We start from the raw sequence: 18,667 nt of genomic DNA, 5'->3' as shown, positions 1-18,667 counted from the left end.
TATTAATTTAACCCTTTTAGAAGGGAAGATATGGTCATTTGTTCTGGGAATGTCATTTTCGAGCCTGAGACCTGAAAAACAGGCTCAGGGCTTAAGAGGTTAAGCCCTCTACTCTGGCTCCCTTGAGCTTAGACAAAAATAAGAAGGAAATAAAATAAAATTGTAGGACTATTTATATTTTGTTGCACGGTTGAAAATGTTTCGTATTTTGAGGTGATACTGTGACACATAAAAAAATAAAATAACGGTTTTAATTAGGTCAACTAAAATATGCGTCATATCCTGCTAAGGTCCCGCCAGCGCCTTTTCTTGCAGGCGAATAACCTGACCCCCGGCTCGATGAGCGAACTATGGATAAATTAAAGAAAATAAAAGTATCGGAGGAACACAGAGGGTTTAATTCTGCGTGGTTAGAGTTATCTGCTTTCACAGCAAACGATGCTGGCTCACCGGTATGTTTGATATGTGGAGAGAAGTTGTCAAAGGTGCTGCAGCCTTTACGTATTGGAGGAAAAACACGGAAGAGGAAGACAGCTGACGATCTTCAGTCATAATTCAATCAGTTAACTCTTTTTAGGGTGCAGCTATATGTTTTATTTATTTCAAAGTGGGCCCATTTTAATTATATTCATTTTCTTCAAATGTGCAGAGGACTCCCAAGTGCTGTGTTGATTTATTTTAAAGTTGGCCTGTGCATTTTTTTTTATTCTCCTGATAAGAGTTCTTTGTTCATTATTAGAGGTAAACAGTTTTCTATAATGTAATAAATAATAAATGCAAAAGTAGTTTTTGTCTATGATGTAACAATAAATACAACTTTATAAGCTATCAAGCTATCAAATATGTTTTGCGGCTCCAGACAAAAGAAATTGGTGAAAAAGGGGGCAAAATGGCTCTTTTGGTCAAAAAGGTTGCAGACCCCTGCCCTAAAATGATGAAATTCCAAGCCTGATTCACACGCCTAATAGTCCGCTTCTCTGGTGCGCACCAGACGACAGTTTTCAGAAGGTTTGGTTTGCGTTCACACGGGCCAAACTCAAACGGACTATAAACTTTAAACACAAGCACCCCCCAGGATAGCCATAGCACCCCCTAAGCACCCCCAAGAAATGTATGTGTGAAATTCATAATTTGAAAAATGATTGATTCGAAAATAATATGCTACAGTACAAGTAGCCTACTTCTGGGTCTCTGTGTTTCATTCAAGCTCTGCTCTCTGTTTGTGTGGCACGAGTAGAGATGGGCGAGTCCTGATTCATCCGGATCATTAACCCGGATCCTAGAAATGAGCTGGTCGTGACGAGTCTCCCCTCTCCATTAACCCGAGTCCTTGAGTCCCACACTTGGTGTGACGTACAAATTAAAACTATAAATTGCGTCACTCGCTACTCTCTTTATAACATGTAAAATCACATTACAACGTACCCCAGTCCATCTGCCTACCCTTTAGCAAGTAGGATAGCTGCCAGAAGTTATCGTTTGGCTCAGGGGAGGGGACGCGGATCAGTGAAACTTCCTGCAGACTCGTGGGGACTCAGAGGAGCCGACGGCTCCTAACCGTAATAGCATAGCAGATCCAGAGATCCATACTCGTCATGTGCACGAGCATAGCCCCTCCTCCAGCACCCGGCTCCCGCGCTATCAACAGCAGACTCGCAGACTCGCAAATCCTGACTCGCTGCAACACACAGCAGAGCAGACTCGTGCGGACTCGGAGCCGTAACCATATAGCAGCAGATCCAGAGATCCAGCAGACTCGTCCTCATGCACGAGTCAACAGCAGACTCAGATTCGCAAATCCTGACTCACTGTGCAACACACAGCAGAGCAGACTCGTGCGGACTCGGAGCCGTATATAGCAGCAGATCCAGAGATCCAGCAGACTCGTCCTCATGCACGAGTCAACAGCAGACTCAGATTTGCCAAATCGCAAAATAACCCTTTTTTTTGTGATCAACATTTTTTATTAAAGCAAAATACACTGTGTAGCGGAGGTTAATATAACGTCAGTTTAATAGATAGATAGATAGATAGATAGTACTTTATTGATCCCAAATTGGGAAATTGTTGTTGTTACAGCAGCATAAAAGGCATTTTACAATAAAACAAAACTACAAAATATACAAGAATAGAAAGAAAAATAATATAAAATATAAAATATACATGTCGAAATAGAAAATATACATGCAGATATTACATATATATATATATACAAATATATATATATTCAAAATATATGGAATAATAATATGCTCGTGAAATGCAACAACTTTTCGGTTTCACCGATAGGATTTCTACGGTCTTGGTGATGCTGACTCATATGACTCAAATGACTCGTATGATCCGGATCTCTTCAATGACTGACTCAGAAGACCCTGAGTCCGTAAAAGGATCCGGATTTGCCATCTCTAGGCACGAGCCATTTTGTGTGCGTGCGCGAGCGAGCGAGAGAGAGACAGCGCGCACCGGTAGGCGATCGTTGTGGTTAGCATCTGGTGCTAGCTAGCTACGCTAACGGATATAAGGAGCTTTTTCAAGAGGGAGAACGCTCTCCTGTCAGACTGATAGTCTCAGATAACCTCAGCTCAGGTGAAGTAAAGGACTCTCTCAGTGTTTAGATAGTTAACTTTAGTCTAAGTTATCTCAGTGGGTCTCAAACGGTTTGGTCACGATTAATGTAAATAAGTATTTCTGAGGCGCACACGTTTATATGGTCATTATAGGTATAAAAAAACAAGAGCATAAATGAAAAACAGGTATGAAATACTATACGACAGTAAAACAAGAATACAGTTTAAAAGGGGAGTGATTTGTAAAATATCCATAAAGAAATAGTAAATCTGTTTACAGTTCTGTTTCATATGGGTGTTGAGAGAGGTATCCATAGATCTCTTCATTTTGCTCTCAAAGTGCACCAGATTGATGCATTTAATTTCAATATTAAAAAGAAATCTTCCCCGAGGAGCATATGCCCCTGGACCCCCCTAGAGGATGTTAGGTCCACCCCCCACTTAAAAAAAATAGCACTTTACCCCTGCTTACACCTATATGCCATGGCCTGTTTAAAGTTGTACCCCCTAGATCAGGTCTCTAGTAATTGGGGGCTCAAAGTGCACCAGATTGAAACATTTTACTTTAAAATGTTACAACATTTCTTTCCGGGGGGGCATACCCCTGGACCCCCCTAGAGGATGTGACGTCCACCCCCCAATTAAAACATGTTCATACAATACTAAATACATTTGAAGCCTTTTTATATAAGCTGTCCACCATGTCAATACGTTTCTCTTTTTGTAGTGTATTGGTCTTTTGTAGAGGGCAGCAAATTGGTCAGAACCGGCCCTGGTGTCATCCCCACAGCACCCCCCATTTGAAACATGTTCCCACGGCTATGTTTACACAACACTGTTCAACACTTCATTCTGCTTCACTCTTTCGCAAAAGATTTTGAAGACCTCCGCGTTCTTGTGACTCGTAAATACTACGCTTCCTATGTTTTGGTGCGGGCTGCGTTCACACCAGCGATGAACCGCTCCAGAGTTCACTAGCAAGCGGTCCGAGACCACCTCTTTTAGGCGGACCAGAGTCCGGTTGATTAGTTCACTTCAGAGGTCTCGGACTGCGTTGACACCAACCCAAACAAACCGCACCAAGCAGCTAAATGCACCAGGGTTCGATTCAACCGGACTATACAAGGCTGGTGTGAATGCGACCTTAGAGTAAGATGTTGTTGAATGATGTGATACTTTCCTTCTTATTGTTAATATAGCCATGCTGAAGTGATCAGTACCATTAATGCCCCCTTTGTTGTTCTCAGGTTACAAAGCCTTACTGAAGTGCCTGTCTGGAAAGTTCTGCACTCGGGAGCTGATAGGAATCCTGGGGCCCTCTGGGGCCGGGAAGTCCACCTTAATGAATATTCTGGCTGGATACAGGTAGGAGTGCCAAACTTGTATTTAAATGTAGAGTTAAAGAAATAGGGTTGTTATCTAGTTCTAAATGTTACGTGACAAAGTTGCTGGTTTAAAAAGCAATTTTTAGACTAAATGATCACAATTAAGATAAATTAGCTTTCACCGCAGGCATTTATGGCACAGATACTGCAATACTAGGCTTTACAGTACATGTGAACCAGCCTGTGTTTTTGTTTATAACCTTAGTATGCCTAGCCTTTCAACTGGTGTGTGTGTGTGTGTGTGTGTGTGTGTGTGTGTGTGTGTGTGTGTGTGTGTGTGTGTGTGTGTGTGTGTGTGTGTGTGTGTGTGTGTGTGTGTGTGTGTGTGTGTGTGTGTGTGTGTGTGTGTGTGTGTGTGTGTGTGTGTGTGTGTGTGTGTGTGTGTGTGTGTGTGTGTTTCCTGCATTCCAGGGAATCAGGGATGAAGGGTCAGATCCTGGTAAATGGAAAACCCAGGGACCTGAGGAAATTCAGGAAAATGTCCTGCTACATCATGCAGGAAGACATGCTGCTGCCACACCTCACTGCACTAGAGGCCATGATGGTGAGCTGTTTCTGACACTGCTTATTTCAAAGCCACGACAAACTCATCCTCAAAGTTTGTGTTTATGTTGAGGCTTTGTGTTAATGTTTGTATTATCTTTTACTTTGTATCTTATCCTGTGATGAAAAGGTTGATAGTTATTGTGATCTTTTTGATCTTCTTATTGAGCTTCTGAAATAATAGTTACATTACATGATAATAACTTGATTTTCCTCTTTGCTGCAGGTTTCAGCTAACTTAAAGCTGAATGAAACTATGGATGTGAAGAAAGAACTGGTGAGCTTAACAAATAACATCTACTAGCATAGAGATTCCCTCAATAAAAAAATGTGTTTTACTTATCTTTACCCTTAAATGTCTTGACCCGACTACATTACACGTTTTTCACTTCCCTAAAATCTGAGGTTCAAAACTACCCTGACAAAAGAGATTAGTTATGTGACACATGTTAAAACAGCCAATCTGTTTAACATACTAATGGCAACACATATATACTATTTAAACGTCTCCAACCTACTCCGACAAAGAAAGCTAAAACCGTAAGTGCAGAGCAGAGTTAGCATCAGCATTGTGAAAGTCCTGACAGTAAACAGCAATTTGATAACATTTTCTTTTACTTTTGTAAGTGAAAGTCATGTAAAACTAACTTTTAATCATAGCGCAGAGGATTTCTAGATACTTGCAGACTAAACACACACATAAAAAAGATAATAACAGTAATACTTCCACTTTAATACGACCTAATTCAAATTTAAACTTAACCGGCCAATCACCGTAGAAATTTGGAATGTAACTTTCTGTTTACACGCTCCACTTTGTGGAAACACTTGTATTCCCAATTTGGATAAAAGGCCAGTTGTCCAGGGATGGCTTTCTATACCTTTTCAGGTATCTATATTTTGTTTCTAAAATAAATGCCAATACAGGGCTGTCAGGACATGTAGGTAAGCGTCCACCATGCAAACACAGACTTACACAGACAGTTACTTAGCTGTGGCATAAATGGAATGGAATGGCTTTAATCAGTGGTAGCTACCCATTAATTCTTTGTGAGGATGTATGTATGTTGTTTTCTGCCAATTAATATTTAATCAGTCATTAAGCGTTAAAAATACGCCTAGCCAGATATCTCAGTGGTTAGAGCTGGCCAGCGCACGTGTTTGAATCCAGCATGGAAATATTAGGCAGTGTCATCCCCTCTCTCTTCCCCCTTTAAACACTGTATCTATCAAAAGTCTCTATAGCCCAAACATCTTTTTAAATATTTCTAGCTTTCAAAATTATTTTTGCAGTCTACACTTGACAATGACACTAGAGTAGTTTCATGGGTACAAATGAAAAAGACTGTTTGTTTTTTTAATAATCAAACAAACCATTTTTGAATCCTGTGAATTATCTCTCTCTGACTTTCTCTGTCCAGGTGAATGAGATTCTGACTGCCCTGGGACTCCTTGACTGTGCTTACACTCGTACCAGCTCTCTGTCCGGTGGTCAGTGTAAACGTCTGGCCATCGCCCTTGAACTGGTCAACAATCCTCCAGTCATGTTCTTTGATGAGCCAACCAGGTGAGACACGCAGGTGCTGATGTGCTGATGATGGCTGAATTAAAAAGAATTATAGCACATAAGACATTTTAGTTGTTTGTTTGAAATGTGCCTCCATTAAAAAGGCAATGCAATGTACAGTAGAATTTAAACGTTGACCATATTAAGTCAATTACTGTGGAATTGGAATACAATATACAACCTATGTGGTTGTTATTCTAGTTTATGCCAACAATTTACTTTATTAAGTTCATTAGGTAATGGATAAAATGCAAATTTGAACAATAGAATTGAGGATTTAGATTTTTTTCCTGAAAAGGCGACCCAAAGGCAGTTTCAGTTCGTCCAGACAGCACATCTGGCTGCATAATTATAATGAGTCTTGTGACAGCTGGACATATGGTGTTGGAATGACTTTTGAAACCCAAACCGTTTGACTCTTAATTGCAATGGTAGCATCTGGCATGTATAAGCGGTTGGACGCACTGGTACCCAGGTCCTCTGACAAATGAAGTCTTGCAGATAAAAATAAATACAACATTTTGACCAGAGTTCACAAAGTTTCTCTCATGGAAACCATAATAATGAATACACTGGTCCTTGCATGACTATTACATTGAGTGTTTCTCTGTCAAATATATGAGGGCTTTCACTGTCTAAAATGCCTCAAGATTCTTGCATTAAAGGTCATCTTTGGGCCTAACAACTCAATCAATGTGGTTTGGTTACATCGATACCTTTTTGCTGATGCTAGCTATGCATGTTAGCTAACGGAGCTACTCTCTCAATATACAGAATCTAAATTGAGTGTGATCAGTCAATTTAATATTGATTGACTGACTAATGCTTATAGTCTAGTCTAAACTAGGTCAGCAGTAATGAGACTATGAGAAAATGTGTCTATTCTTACGGATATATGATATCCGTAAGAATAGACTAATCCTAAAAAAAGAATTCAGAGCAACATCAGAGTGCTTGCCCATTACAAAAGGTGTGCAACAAGGATCAACTGTGGGCCCTGCATTATACTATTTGTGTGGTACTGTAGACAAGTTCATCTATATGGAAATTACACATTCTATTGTATTGTTGACTCTTTTCAACAAGCCTTTGATAATCTGCAACTCTCCTTCAATGCTATACAGGTTGTATTTATTCATTTTAAACTGACTCCTAATATAAATGCATGCTGTTTGTTGTCTTGATTCAGTGATATTATTTACAATGAATTTGGCAGTATCCATTGTGAATGGTTATGTCATTAGGACAGAGAATATCTGGCTTGACAAGAACATTTACATTTAAGTGACATATGGACAATCTCATAAACAATTGAAGCCGTTTCCCTATGCATGTTGGATTATTGGCATGTGGTCTGTGTGACATGCTGCAGCTTCCACTCTCAAACTTTAAGATGTACCCTTCCCTCCTAGTTATTACTGGGGATACTTATTGCACTTACCATTGGACCCTGTCCAACATGGTTGGGTGTTCCTATCTGTCATAGAGATGTGATATGCACTGGTATCTCTTTCTTTATAAGGCCATTGTTAGAGATATGCCCAGTTACTGTTAATATAACATAAAAAAAAACTTTCAGGGGACAAAATGCAATCAATAAAAGGGGCTTTTTCTCATATCTTTGTCCTGACTCATATATGTCTTCTACTTAGATAGCTCATTAATGTCTGCCTGTGTGTCTCTCTCTGTTCAGTGGCTTAGACAGTGCATCATGCTACCAGGTGGTCTCACTAATGCGCTCTCTGGCGCTGGGAGGACGGACCATCATCTGCACCATCCACCAGCCCAGTGCCAAACTGTTTGAGATGTTTGACAAGGTACAAGTCTGTCTATAAAGGGCAAAGGAACAGAATAAAATGAATAACAGTCTGTGTCAGTTGCAAACCTTGATACATTGTGTTCCTCCTCAGCTTTACATTCTCAGTCAGGGACAGTGTATCTACAAAGGCACAGTCCCTTACCTAATCCCTTATCTGAAGACTCTGGGCCTTTACTGTCCTACCTACCACAACCCTGCAGACTTCAGTATGTCCACAAAACATTTATACATGTCTTTGTTACACTTTCCTAAGAACCATTGTAATTCCTTAATGATCTGTGTGTCTTTCTGCTTTTGCCTCCGGTGCAGTCATTGAAGTGGCATCAGGAGAGTATGGAGACCTGAATCCGGTGCTGTTTGAGGCAGTCCAGGGTGGAATGTGTGCATTAGAGGAGAAGAAGAATCAATGTGAAAACAATGGCACATCTGTCTGTGCAACAAAGTGCCAAAAGGTGTGTAGTAGATGATGTGACAGATTTTGTTCAGAAAACTAGGGATGTGGCTTCCTTTCCTACGTCACATGTGGGTTCATTTAATGTACTAACCCAGATATCCATCTACAGCTCAAACCCTTATCAAAGGAGAGTTTTGTTTTTGTTTTTACCGGGAGGGAGGCCTCTTAAAAAAAGGGGGTCTCAGAAATAATTAATTTGTTTTAACATTGAAGCATGTTGAACATTTTCTAGTAGAAACCCCCCCAAAAAGTACAAACTTTTACATTTACCTTTATATGCCCCGTTAAATAATTATATTTTCAGTTGGTATGTTTATAAAGTAATATTTTATTATTCACTTTCTTGCCAAGAGTTAGATGGGAAGATTGATAACTATGTTGATAACACACTAATGTCTGAACACTAGCTACAGTACATATGAAGCTAGAGCCAGCAACTGGTTAGCTTAGTTTAGCTTAGCATAAAAATGGAAACAGTGGGAAACAGCTAGCCTGGTTCTGTCTAAATGTAGCAATATCCACTTATCAGAATAAAAAAGGGACTCTTTCTGGTTTCCAGTATGGCTGTATTATATTTAAGTCAACAGTTCAAAAGATCACCACTAACAGATGCTAAGCTAACGGGTAGAAGCTATGTTACAATAAAGACAACACAAAATTCCGCTAACAACTATTTATTTTTTGGATTAAGTTGAAAAAATTACTGCCTACTGGTTCCACCATCAACTCGTAAGATATTAATATAAAGGATATGGTTAAAAGATGATTTTGGGACAAAATGGCAATACCACTTCTGCAGCCAGCGGCAGGTCCTGTGGATTTTGCTATTTGGAAGAAGCCAGACAAGCTCTTTCTTCTCTGTTTTTGAGCTAATTTGAGATGACCATCTCCTGGCTGTAGCTTCACATTTACATTACAAAGATGAGAGTGTTATCTTCTAATCTCACTTCAGGCAAGAAAGCCAAAAAGGAAAGATAAGATAAACCTTTTTTAAAACCCAGAGGGGAAATTCGGTTGTGGCAGCTGCACAAGGACAGCAACAGTAGCCTACAAATAATTGAGTAAATTAAAGAATACATACTAAGAGGTATACTTAAATAAGAATAAAATAAGAAAATAGGAAATATAAAAGTAACATGGTATGGTTAGTGTAATAATAATAATAATAATAATAAATTATATTTATATAGCGCTTTTCTGGAACTCAAAGACGCTTTACATTTTGAGGGAGGGTAGACAAACAAGGACAAATAAAAACAACAAAACAAAACAAAAAAAATTATTTAAAAAATAATAATAAATTAATAAAATAAAAATATTTTTTGTAACAGTAGTGATTAGTAGTAGCAGAGCCATGTTAACAGTGTTTACCAGACTAATGATGTGACGAAGCAGGCACTAGTTTGTCAGTATTATTGTAGACTTGTAATATAAGTAAAGTATAGAATATGACACACAAATCAGAACATATTAACTTACAGTACATGCCACGTTTTTGTTTATATGGGGGATAAGATAAATGATAAGGTAAAAGATACATTAAAAAAATAACCATTTACATAGTGCAGGAACATAACATAGAGTGGAATAAAATAGAGTTAAAATACTACGGTACAGCCCTATAATATGGCTAGAATATAGTAGAATATAGTGAATGCAGTGTACTCACTATATTCTACTGTATTATAGCTTCTGTTCTTTGAAAATACATGTATTTATCAACAAATTATCACCAGGTTTCTGGGGCAAAATGTCTACCCAGAGGTGTGTATATGTGTCCCTGACAGCAGAATCTATTGTCCAGAGGCCTGTACTACGAAGCTGGTTCAACCTAACCTGGATATGTTTGAGTTAGCCGGTTGGCCCAATCCAAAACATACGTGCTCTCGCTAAACTGTACTACGACGCTGGTTATCAAGTGGATCGCTCAAGCCAGCCGTGTCCTATCTAGTTAGGTGCGCGTTCACATGAAAGGGGTGGTATTTGGAGCATTCGACCAATCTCAAACATGGACAAGCGTACTGACAGCGCAGCGTCATACTTCCTGAATGAAAAGTGAACTTTAATATTAGTCAAATATGAAGAAGTTAAACTTTAAACATCCATGACTTAAACACTTTATCCAGGATAAAAGCCACATAGCTGCACCTGCAAGGTGAATACAGCTGGTAAAAGAAAAAGTGTTTGAATGCGTACATTAACAGGTTTATGAAATCACTGCCCCGTCTAAGACACGAGTGGATCTGACTTTAATTACATTTGACTCGAGTGGTTCGTCAACTTAATGTGTTGCTTAAAATAATACTTCTGCATACGGTATGTGACACTGTGAGTGTTGCACGGCCAGATACGGCTCAAGAAGCTGACTCAAATAAGGAAATATATGATACATTATGATGTGATATGATATGAATGATAATGGGACACATCGACGTCTGCACTCACAATGCCGCGGACTGTACTTAATGTTACTCTGATCCGGTTACTTATGTCGTGGCAGATATTTAAGTAAGCTTTCTTAACGCTAATATTATAATAGTCAGATTGCTCTGAAGATGGGAGGGGATATTCTATTAATTTTCACGTTCACACAGTCAGTTGATTTTGGCTGGCCGTCTTTCCTGCAACGGCAGTTTTTCTGTATTTCCTCTATCCTGTAATATGACTTGATCGCTTTAAACTCCGCACACGGAGCTCTGATTGGTCAGCAGGCGGTGCTTTCACTGAGTTGATCTCTTAGCCTGCCACCTAACCTGCTCCGGAGCAGGTTAGCCGCTCAGCATAAGTTACCATGGAAATCTAGCCTGCTAAAAAGAGAACCAGCGTCGTAGGACCGGAAAGCCCGAGATTTCCCTGATGTTAGCCGGCTAAGCGAAAATCCAGCTTCGTAGTACAGGCCTCTGCTCTTTTTGATGTTGTGCATAATTATTCATTTATCATTTTTTTTTCATTTTACTGGATTATCTGCTTCCATTTTCTCCAGGATGCCGGACACATAGAGAGACATACGTTTGCCACAAGCACATTAACACAGTTCTGTATCCTCTTCAAGAGAACCTTCATTACTATATGTCGAGACCAGGTGAGTCATATCATGCATATAACAGTTAAGCACTGGTTCGAAACACATTGAAATGTAAAGTCTTTACCTAAATTGAGTCATCTTAAAACAAGAGACTTTACCCAAAAACGACCAGGCAGTTGTCTGGGAGTGGATCTTCATTTGTTCCTGCTTTTGTTCTGCTCTCAGGTTTTGACCCACCTCAGACTGATCTCCCACATCGCCATAGGTGTGTTAATAGGCTTGCTCTATCTGAACATCGGCAATGACGCGAGCAAGGTCTTTAACAACACTGGGTTCCTCTTCTTCTCTATGCTCTTCATCATGTTTGGAGCGCTCATGCCGACCGTGTTGACCTGTGAGTCTGATTGACGGGAGGAAATTACCCAGATTTGTTTGTCTTTTTTCAGTTTTATACAGAACAGAGAGCCATTTCTAAATCCCATATGTTGTGAATGGATTGACAGATAATTGTAAATTATTTTTGTGCACCATCTGTTAGTTCCTCTAGAGATGTCTGTTTTCCTGAGGGAACATCTAAACTACTGGTACAGCCTGAAAGCTTACTACCTGGCTAAAACCATGGCTGATATCCCATTCCAGGTAAGCAGATATTTGGGGGTCCACAAACCTGTTACACTTTTACAGAGTACACTACTGCACTCTAGTGTGAGTTAAAGGTACTACCTGGTTGATGCAGCGGCTTTGAACACTTTTGTTTAACTGTCAGTTAGTTCATGTAGTTCACACTTTTCATTTACAAAGTGTGAAAACTTCCTGCATTATTCAGAGGCTAGCTCCAGCTAAACTAAACACATTTTTACTGTAAATCTACGAATATATTATGTTGCATGTTGTGTTTCATATTCCATAAGTTGGGTTGGTAGCTTCCAGTATAACTTAAATCAGATTCAACACTGCACAGTAGTATCATGATATCCATACTTTTCCTATAGCCCTTTCACTGTGGTATTGCACATCACCCACCAATATATATGCGTGATCTTCCTCTTTAATACCTGAAATACAAGACAAAAAGAAATCTGTTTGGTAAGGTTTGTCTGTTCTTGTACACCTTAAATATAAGTATATTTAAAATGTTCTAACATTACTTAAACTAAGTATAACCTCGCTGTGGATATGGCTCAGTGTCGTTTCCACTCATACATTAGATTTAAAAAAAAGTCTTATTTAGGGAAAGGACTTAGATCTGTCCATTTATTAGTTTATGTTTTTAACTGCATCGAGAAGAGGCTGGGAAACTTTGTTATTCTTGAATATAATGAAACCGAAGATCTTCTGATGTGGTTTTAGGTGATCTGCCCCATCATGTACTGCAGCATAGTGTACTGGATGACGAAGCAGCCCCCGGAGGCCACCCGCTACCTCCTCTTCCTCGCCCTGTCCATCTGCACGGCCCTGGTAGCTCAGTCTCTGGGCCTTCTGGTGGGGGCCGCCTCCCCCTCACTACAGGTGCGGCATGTTTGAATGTTTAATATAGGATGTCTTGGCTCATGTTACACATATAAGACATATTGTGTGCTCTGCATTCTTATACAGGTAGCTACATTCGTTGGACCTGTCACAGCTATCCCTGTGCTACTGTTCTCTGGATTCTTTGTGAACTTTGACACGATCCCCAAGTACCTGCAGTGGAGCTCGTACGTTTCTTATGTCAGGTGAGTAACAGAATCCATTTTTTGTTAGCAGTGGGGCAGAGGGAAGATTTTCGGTTGGATGGAGAAAAGTAAAATATCATATCAAACGATAGTTACGTATGTAACTACAGTTCTATGAATCCTGGATGACCGCCAAAGGCGTAGCTTAGCACTGAATATCTTCTGTCTCGCGCATGCGCAGGTCGAATATTTAAATCAACAAAGTCACGTGTGACCTCGTATGACCCCGGAAGGCATAAGTTCCGATTTTGTCAACGAGTTCAGTCCTATGGAATCACGAGATTCCGAGTGACCAAGAACTCTGGCGGTCATCCAGGATTCATAGAACCGTAGTTACATACGTAACTATCGTTCTATTTCATCCTTACTGACCGCCAGAGGCGGTGCTTAGCACTGGATAACTTATATCAACAGAGTCACGAGGAAGTCTGAGTACTTACCCTATAGGGATGGCCTAGGTGGACTCTGCAGGAGGATCACACCCAACGGGTGTGGGGCGGCAACATTCACTCTGTAGTATCTGGTGAATGTGCCCGGGGATGCCCATGTGGCCGCAGCACATATGTCCTCCAGGGGCACATCTCTCAAGGTCGCCCATGACGTGGAGACACTCCTGGTAGAGTGGCACTTTACTCTAGGTGGCAAGGGACGGTCATTCGCCTTGTATGCCTGGGCAATGACGTCCACGATCCAGTGGGACAAGTGCTGCTTTGAGAGCGCACAGCCCCTTCTAGGACCACCGTAACACAGAAAGAGCTGTTCAGACTGACGTATGCCTGCGGTAGTCTGGACATAAGCTCTAAGGGCCCGCACCGGGCATAAGAGTCTTGACCTCTCTTCCCCCTCTCCTGATGGGGGGTCAAACCGTGCCAGCTGGATAGGCCGATTAAAATGAGAGCGTGCCAGCACCTTAGGGAGGAACGCTGTATTCGGCCCTAAGGTGACACCTGAGCCATCTGAGTTCCACCTCAGACACGAGCTGTTCGCGGACAAGGCCTGAAGCTCGCTTACATGCTTTGCTGAGGTGATGGCAAGAAGGAAAGCAGTCTTAGCCGAGAGCCACCTCAGTTCTGCCTGTGACAAGGGTTCAAAGGGAGGCGAGCATAGGGCATCCAGCACCAAGGGCAGGTCCCATGTAGGAGCCCTTGGGACGTTCGGGGGGCGAAGCCTCAGAGCTCCCCTTAAGAAGAGGGATACCAGCCTATGGTTCCCCACTGTGTTGTTGTCAACCCTTGCGTGTTGAGCTGATATAGCAGCCACATACACCCTGACGGTAGCGGGACACCGGCCGTCGTCCAGGAGGGACTGCAGGAACTCAAGGATAGTAGGCACCGAGCAATGTACTGGGTCCTCATTTCGCCCTTGGCACCAGTCAGAAAACAGTTTCCACCTGTTTTCGTACTGCCTACGAGTAGATGGTGCCCTTGCATTGAGAATAGTCCTCCTGACAGGCTCTATGCAGTCGCTCAGCAGTGGGTCGGACCCTCCAGTGGCCAGACCCACAGCTGGAGGCGGCAGGGGTCGGAGTGCCACATCCGACGCTCCAGCTGAGACAAGAGATCCTTCCTGTTGGGGAGACGCCAAGGCGTCCCGCAACAGAGTCTGTGCAGCAGGGAGAAACAAGTCCTGGCCACCAGAAGAAGCCTGTGGTCCTGATGAAGTGGGTCGACATCTTCGAGGCAAAGAGATCTACCTCTGCCCTGCCGAAGAGACCCCAGATGCTGGTCACCACCTCTGGCAGAAGCCGCCACTCCCCCGGTGGAGGCTTGTGACGGGAGAGGAAGTCTGCGACTTGGTTCTGCTCTCCGGGTAGATACATTGACCGTAGGCTGGCCAGGCAAGGAGCTGCCCAGGTCAGGAGAGTCTGGGACACCTCTAGCAAGCGTGCAGATTTGGTGCCCCCCTGGTGGTTTATATGATACACTGTTGTAGTGTTGTCCGATTGGACAAGCACATGCTTCCCCCTCAGGTATGGCAGGAAGTGCCTGAGTGCTAGGTGGAGTGCAGAGCAGGGGCACCGGAAGCCCTGCCCCACATTTTCGCAGCAGTGGATGCCGCGGAACACTGTACATTCCGTTTCAATAATTCCCCTCTACTCTAAAGTCGCATCTAAAAAGAACGCGATCTGATCTAGCTGTGTATATTTTGTTATTTTTGCGGAGATGATAAGACAATCTCATTAGCTACAGGCAGCGACAGAGGCTCATATATTGCATTAGGTAAAATAAAGCAGACAAACATAACAGGAAGAATATGTACATTACAACCAATAAAAAAGCTTAGATTTGTTTCTTTGTTACGTTGTTCTGTGTCAGCCGTTAACCTAGATAGATAAACTTAGCTATTGATATCGCAAACATGTCAGAAGAACCAGCGCATAAGAAAATAAAATACAGTCAAAGAAAACTGAACTTCAGCAACTTCAATGTCACATCCCTGACATCCACAACTCCGGAGCCTGGCCCTTCATAGAACCAGCGCAGCCAGATGAACCCCAAAGCAGCAGCTCTGCGACAGCTGAGACTGTCAAAACCGCCGGCATCGTTGAACTGAAACAGGCTGGTTACGACTGCGTGGAGGTTTGTTGTCGGGACATTGAGAAGGGTAAAGCTGCACAGCTAATTGTAGATATAAAGGAGACCGCTAGATCGTTTGGGCAAAGAGAAAGGTACTTCAAAGCAGAATGGTACAAAAACAGAGAGTGGTTAATTATTTGCAAAACCACTAAACGGGCCTTCTGTGAAATATGCAGATTTGCTGCTGTCAAACGGCTTGTAACTTTCTCCAAATGTGGAGATGACAGCTTTGTAAATACCGGAGTTAATTACTGGAAAAAGCGCCCAAGCCTCCTGGACAGCCACGAAAAGTCTCATTTTCACAGAGAGTGTGTTCAAAAAAAGTGCACTTACTTCAGTCAAACACCAGTCAACATTCAGCTTGTCAAACAAGAGCGTATTGAGCAGGAAAAAAGAAGTGATGGAATGATGGAGCAACTGCGCTGTCATATGTGTGTGTTGGACCTGTATAGTTTAATTTACAGGAAAGGAGTGATCAGAGGGTAGAGTTGTCCATTCTTGTTCTGTTTCGTGTGACTATCTTCCTCCCCATGCTGAACACCCTCTCAGACTTTCAGTTGCGCACGCTACTAAGAGACACGTTACCATGGAAACCAAACAATGGTGTAGCTGTATTGAAGTCTGAGTGGAAACGGTAACATTTGGAGCGTTATGTTAGAATGAAACAGGTCGTGACTCACAAATCAGATTTAGTCAGAAATCGGGAGAAATGCGGGAGAAATATGACCCCGGGAAGAAACCGGGAGAGGGCAATGAAATCGGGAGTCTCCCGTGAAAATCGGGAGGGTTGGCAAGTATGTCACAACACGCACTTTTTGGCCCCCCCACTTCTGAAATGAATCCGGCGCCGCTGGCGCAGCGTCATGAATGAAAATAAATCTATAATATAAAACAAATGGAAGAAGTTAAAATGAATTCATCCATGACATCAACACATAATCCAGGTTTAAAGCAACATGCAGCTGCAAAGTGCAGGAAGAACAGCAAAAAAAACTAAGACTGTGTGAGTGTGTAAATAAAAGGTTTATAATATCACTGCCCTATAGACACGAGTGGATCTGATTTTAATAACATTTGAGTGTTTCGTCAACTTAATTGGTTGTTTTAATTTTTGTGGAGTAACAAAACATAATTTATGGCGATAAAAAGGCTTATTTTCATACCTTCAAGACAGCAGCGGTGTATTAAACGTTCGTCTAGGAATAATCTAATGTGCAGAGTTTATTTGCAAAATTACAAAATCACACACATTCAGGAGATGTGCGAGTCCGAAATACATGTAACAGACGGAACAAATAAACACTGCACATTAGATTGTTCCTAGATGAACGTTTAATACACCACCCCTGTCTTTAAGATTTGAAAATAATCCTGTTTACCGCTTTAAATTATGTATCCATATTTATTTTTGGGGATGAATAATATATTCTATTGTATTGCACACAAACGCAATTAAACGACAAATTAAATTGACGAAACACTCAAATGTTATTAGAGTCAGATCCACTCGTGCCTATGGGGCAGTAATGTTATAAACCTTTTATTTATGCACTCACACATTCAGAGTTCTTTTAACCAGCTGTTCTTCCTGCACTTTGCAGCTGCATGGTACTTTCATCCTGGATTATGCGGTGAAGTCATGATGTATAAAGTTGAACTTCTTTATATTTGTCTAATATTATAGTTCACTCTTCATTCATGAAGTATGACGCGGCGCTGTCAGTACTCTTCTCTATGTTAGTTATTGGTCAAATGCTGCTAACCCCGCCCCTTTCATGTGAACTCGCTTGTAGCCGGACAGAGAAACCCTGGGTTGATTTACGAAGTTGATAACCAGTGTCGTAGTTAGGTGTTCAGCATAAGTTACCATCGCTATCTACCCTGGTGAGAGGTGAACCAGTGTCATAGTACCGAAAACTCGGTTAACCCTGAAGTTACCTCATTAACCCTAAATCCTGCTTTGTGGTGCAGGCCTAAGGGAAGAGAAGCATTTATACACTAAAGACTAACCACAAAGACAAGACGCAACTGGAGCGGGCATGAAAAAACGCAAGGGCAGCAGGTGACCACAATCAGTCAATCACACAGGCAGGAAACCACAAAAAACAGGAAGTAAATCAAAACAAGATACTAGGAGAAAAGACATCGAAAAACCAAGATGACATTTGAAAAAACATTTTAAATCACTTCATCCCACACTATTGTTGCCCATTAAACAATGTCTAAGGCTCATAGTTAATTTGACTTAACTATTTGTTCTTGGGGTTCATTCTTCGTGACAGCCTCACATTATTTTTTTTAACCTGATATTATTATCATCCACAACTTTCATATTGTGGACTGTTATGAATATTGTGGCGTATTTGAGCTGATAGAATGGATTGCTAATTTGTGGCATTGCTTACATTTTTTGTTATTTAGACTTTGCAGATGATTGAGTAAACTTTTAGAAATTCTGAATGTGACTTAAGGTTTAGTATCTCTCCCACAGATACGGCTTTGAAGGCGTGATCCTGTCCATCTACGGGATGAACCGCTCAGAGCTGGAGTGTCCAGAGAAGGTGTGTAAGTTCCAGCGGCCTGAAGAGGTTCTGCAGTTATTGGACGTAGAGGACGCAAAGCTCTACATGGATTTCATCGTGCTGGGCATTTTCTTCCTCATCCTGCGGCTCGGCACCTACCTAGTCCTCCGCTACAAGGTCAAGTCTGAGCGATAGGTTTTCGTACGAAATTACCTGCTCTGTTTTCTGTGCACACAAACAACCTCTTGTGTGGGAATTTGTTGCGATTCATTGTACGCATCGCTGCTAAAAGGGCGGAACATGAAATCTGTTCTACTGCCAAACACCACGCAGTGACTGATAACGCAGTGCCATCTTAGAAATCAACATCTACATGTACCTGCTTTACCTCAGCGACAGAACCCGTGTGCACAAAGCCAGATCAGCAGTGAGGAAGGCAAAGAGACTGAGCTGCTTTCAGCAGCCTACATTATATATTTCATAATCCTGTA

The 18,667-nt window shown here is 41.6% G+C and overlaps 1 protein-coding gene across 1 annotated transcript in view; it reads left to right on the top strand.

Moving 5' to 3' along the window:
• The window catches only part of LOC117468881 (ATP-binding cassette sub-family G member 4-like), a 39,771-nt gene extending 21,400 nt beyond the window's left edge, over positions 1 to 18,371 (top strand). Inside the window, exons 2-14 of the mRNA XM_034113249.1 lie at positions 3,818 to 3,935; positions 4,367 to 4,499; positions 4,725 to 4,775; positions 5,920 to 6,065; positions 7,759 to 7,882; positions 7,976 to 8,090; positions 8,194 to 8,336; positions 11,322 to 11,420; positions 11,589 to 11,757; positions 11,902 to 12,002; positions 12,714 to 12,872; positions 12,960 to 13,078; positions 18,146 to 18,371. Of these exons, the coding sequence (XP_033969140.1) occupies positions 3,818 to 3,935; positions 4,367 to 4,499; positions 4,725 to 4,775; positions 5,920 to 6,065; positions 7,759 to 7,882; positions 7,976 to 8,090; positions 8,194 to 8,336; positions 11,322 to 11,420; positions 11,589 to 11,757; positions 11,902 to 12,002; positions 12,714 to 12,872; positions 12,960 to 13,078; positions 18,146 to 18,371 (1,703 nt within the window). The remainder of the gene's footprint in view (positions 1 to 3,817; positions 3,936 to 4,366; positions 4,500 to 4,724; positions 4,776 to 5,919; positions 6,066 to 7,758; positions 7,883 to 7,975; positions 8,091 to 8,193; positions 8,337 to 11,321; positions 11,421 to 11,588; positions 11,758 to 11,901; positions 12,003 to 12,713; positions 12,873 to 12,959; positions 13,079 to 18,145) is intronic.
• Positions 18,372 to 18,667: the final 296 nt, after the last annotated feature.

This window comes from Trematomus bernacchii, unplaced genomic scaffold (genome assembly GCF_902827165.1).
Source record: "Trematomus bernacchii unplaced genomic scaffold, fTreBer1.1, whole genome shotgun sequence".
NCBI classification, from domain to species: domain Eukaryota; kingdom Metazoa; phylum Chordata; class Actinopteri; order Perciformes; family Nototheniidae; genus Trematomus; species Trematomus bernacchii.
The sequence above is the reverse complement of the archived record's forward strand: the minus strand, read 5'-3'. Positions and strand labels throughout refer to the sequence as shown.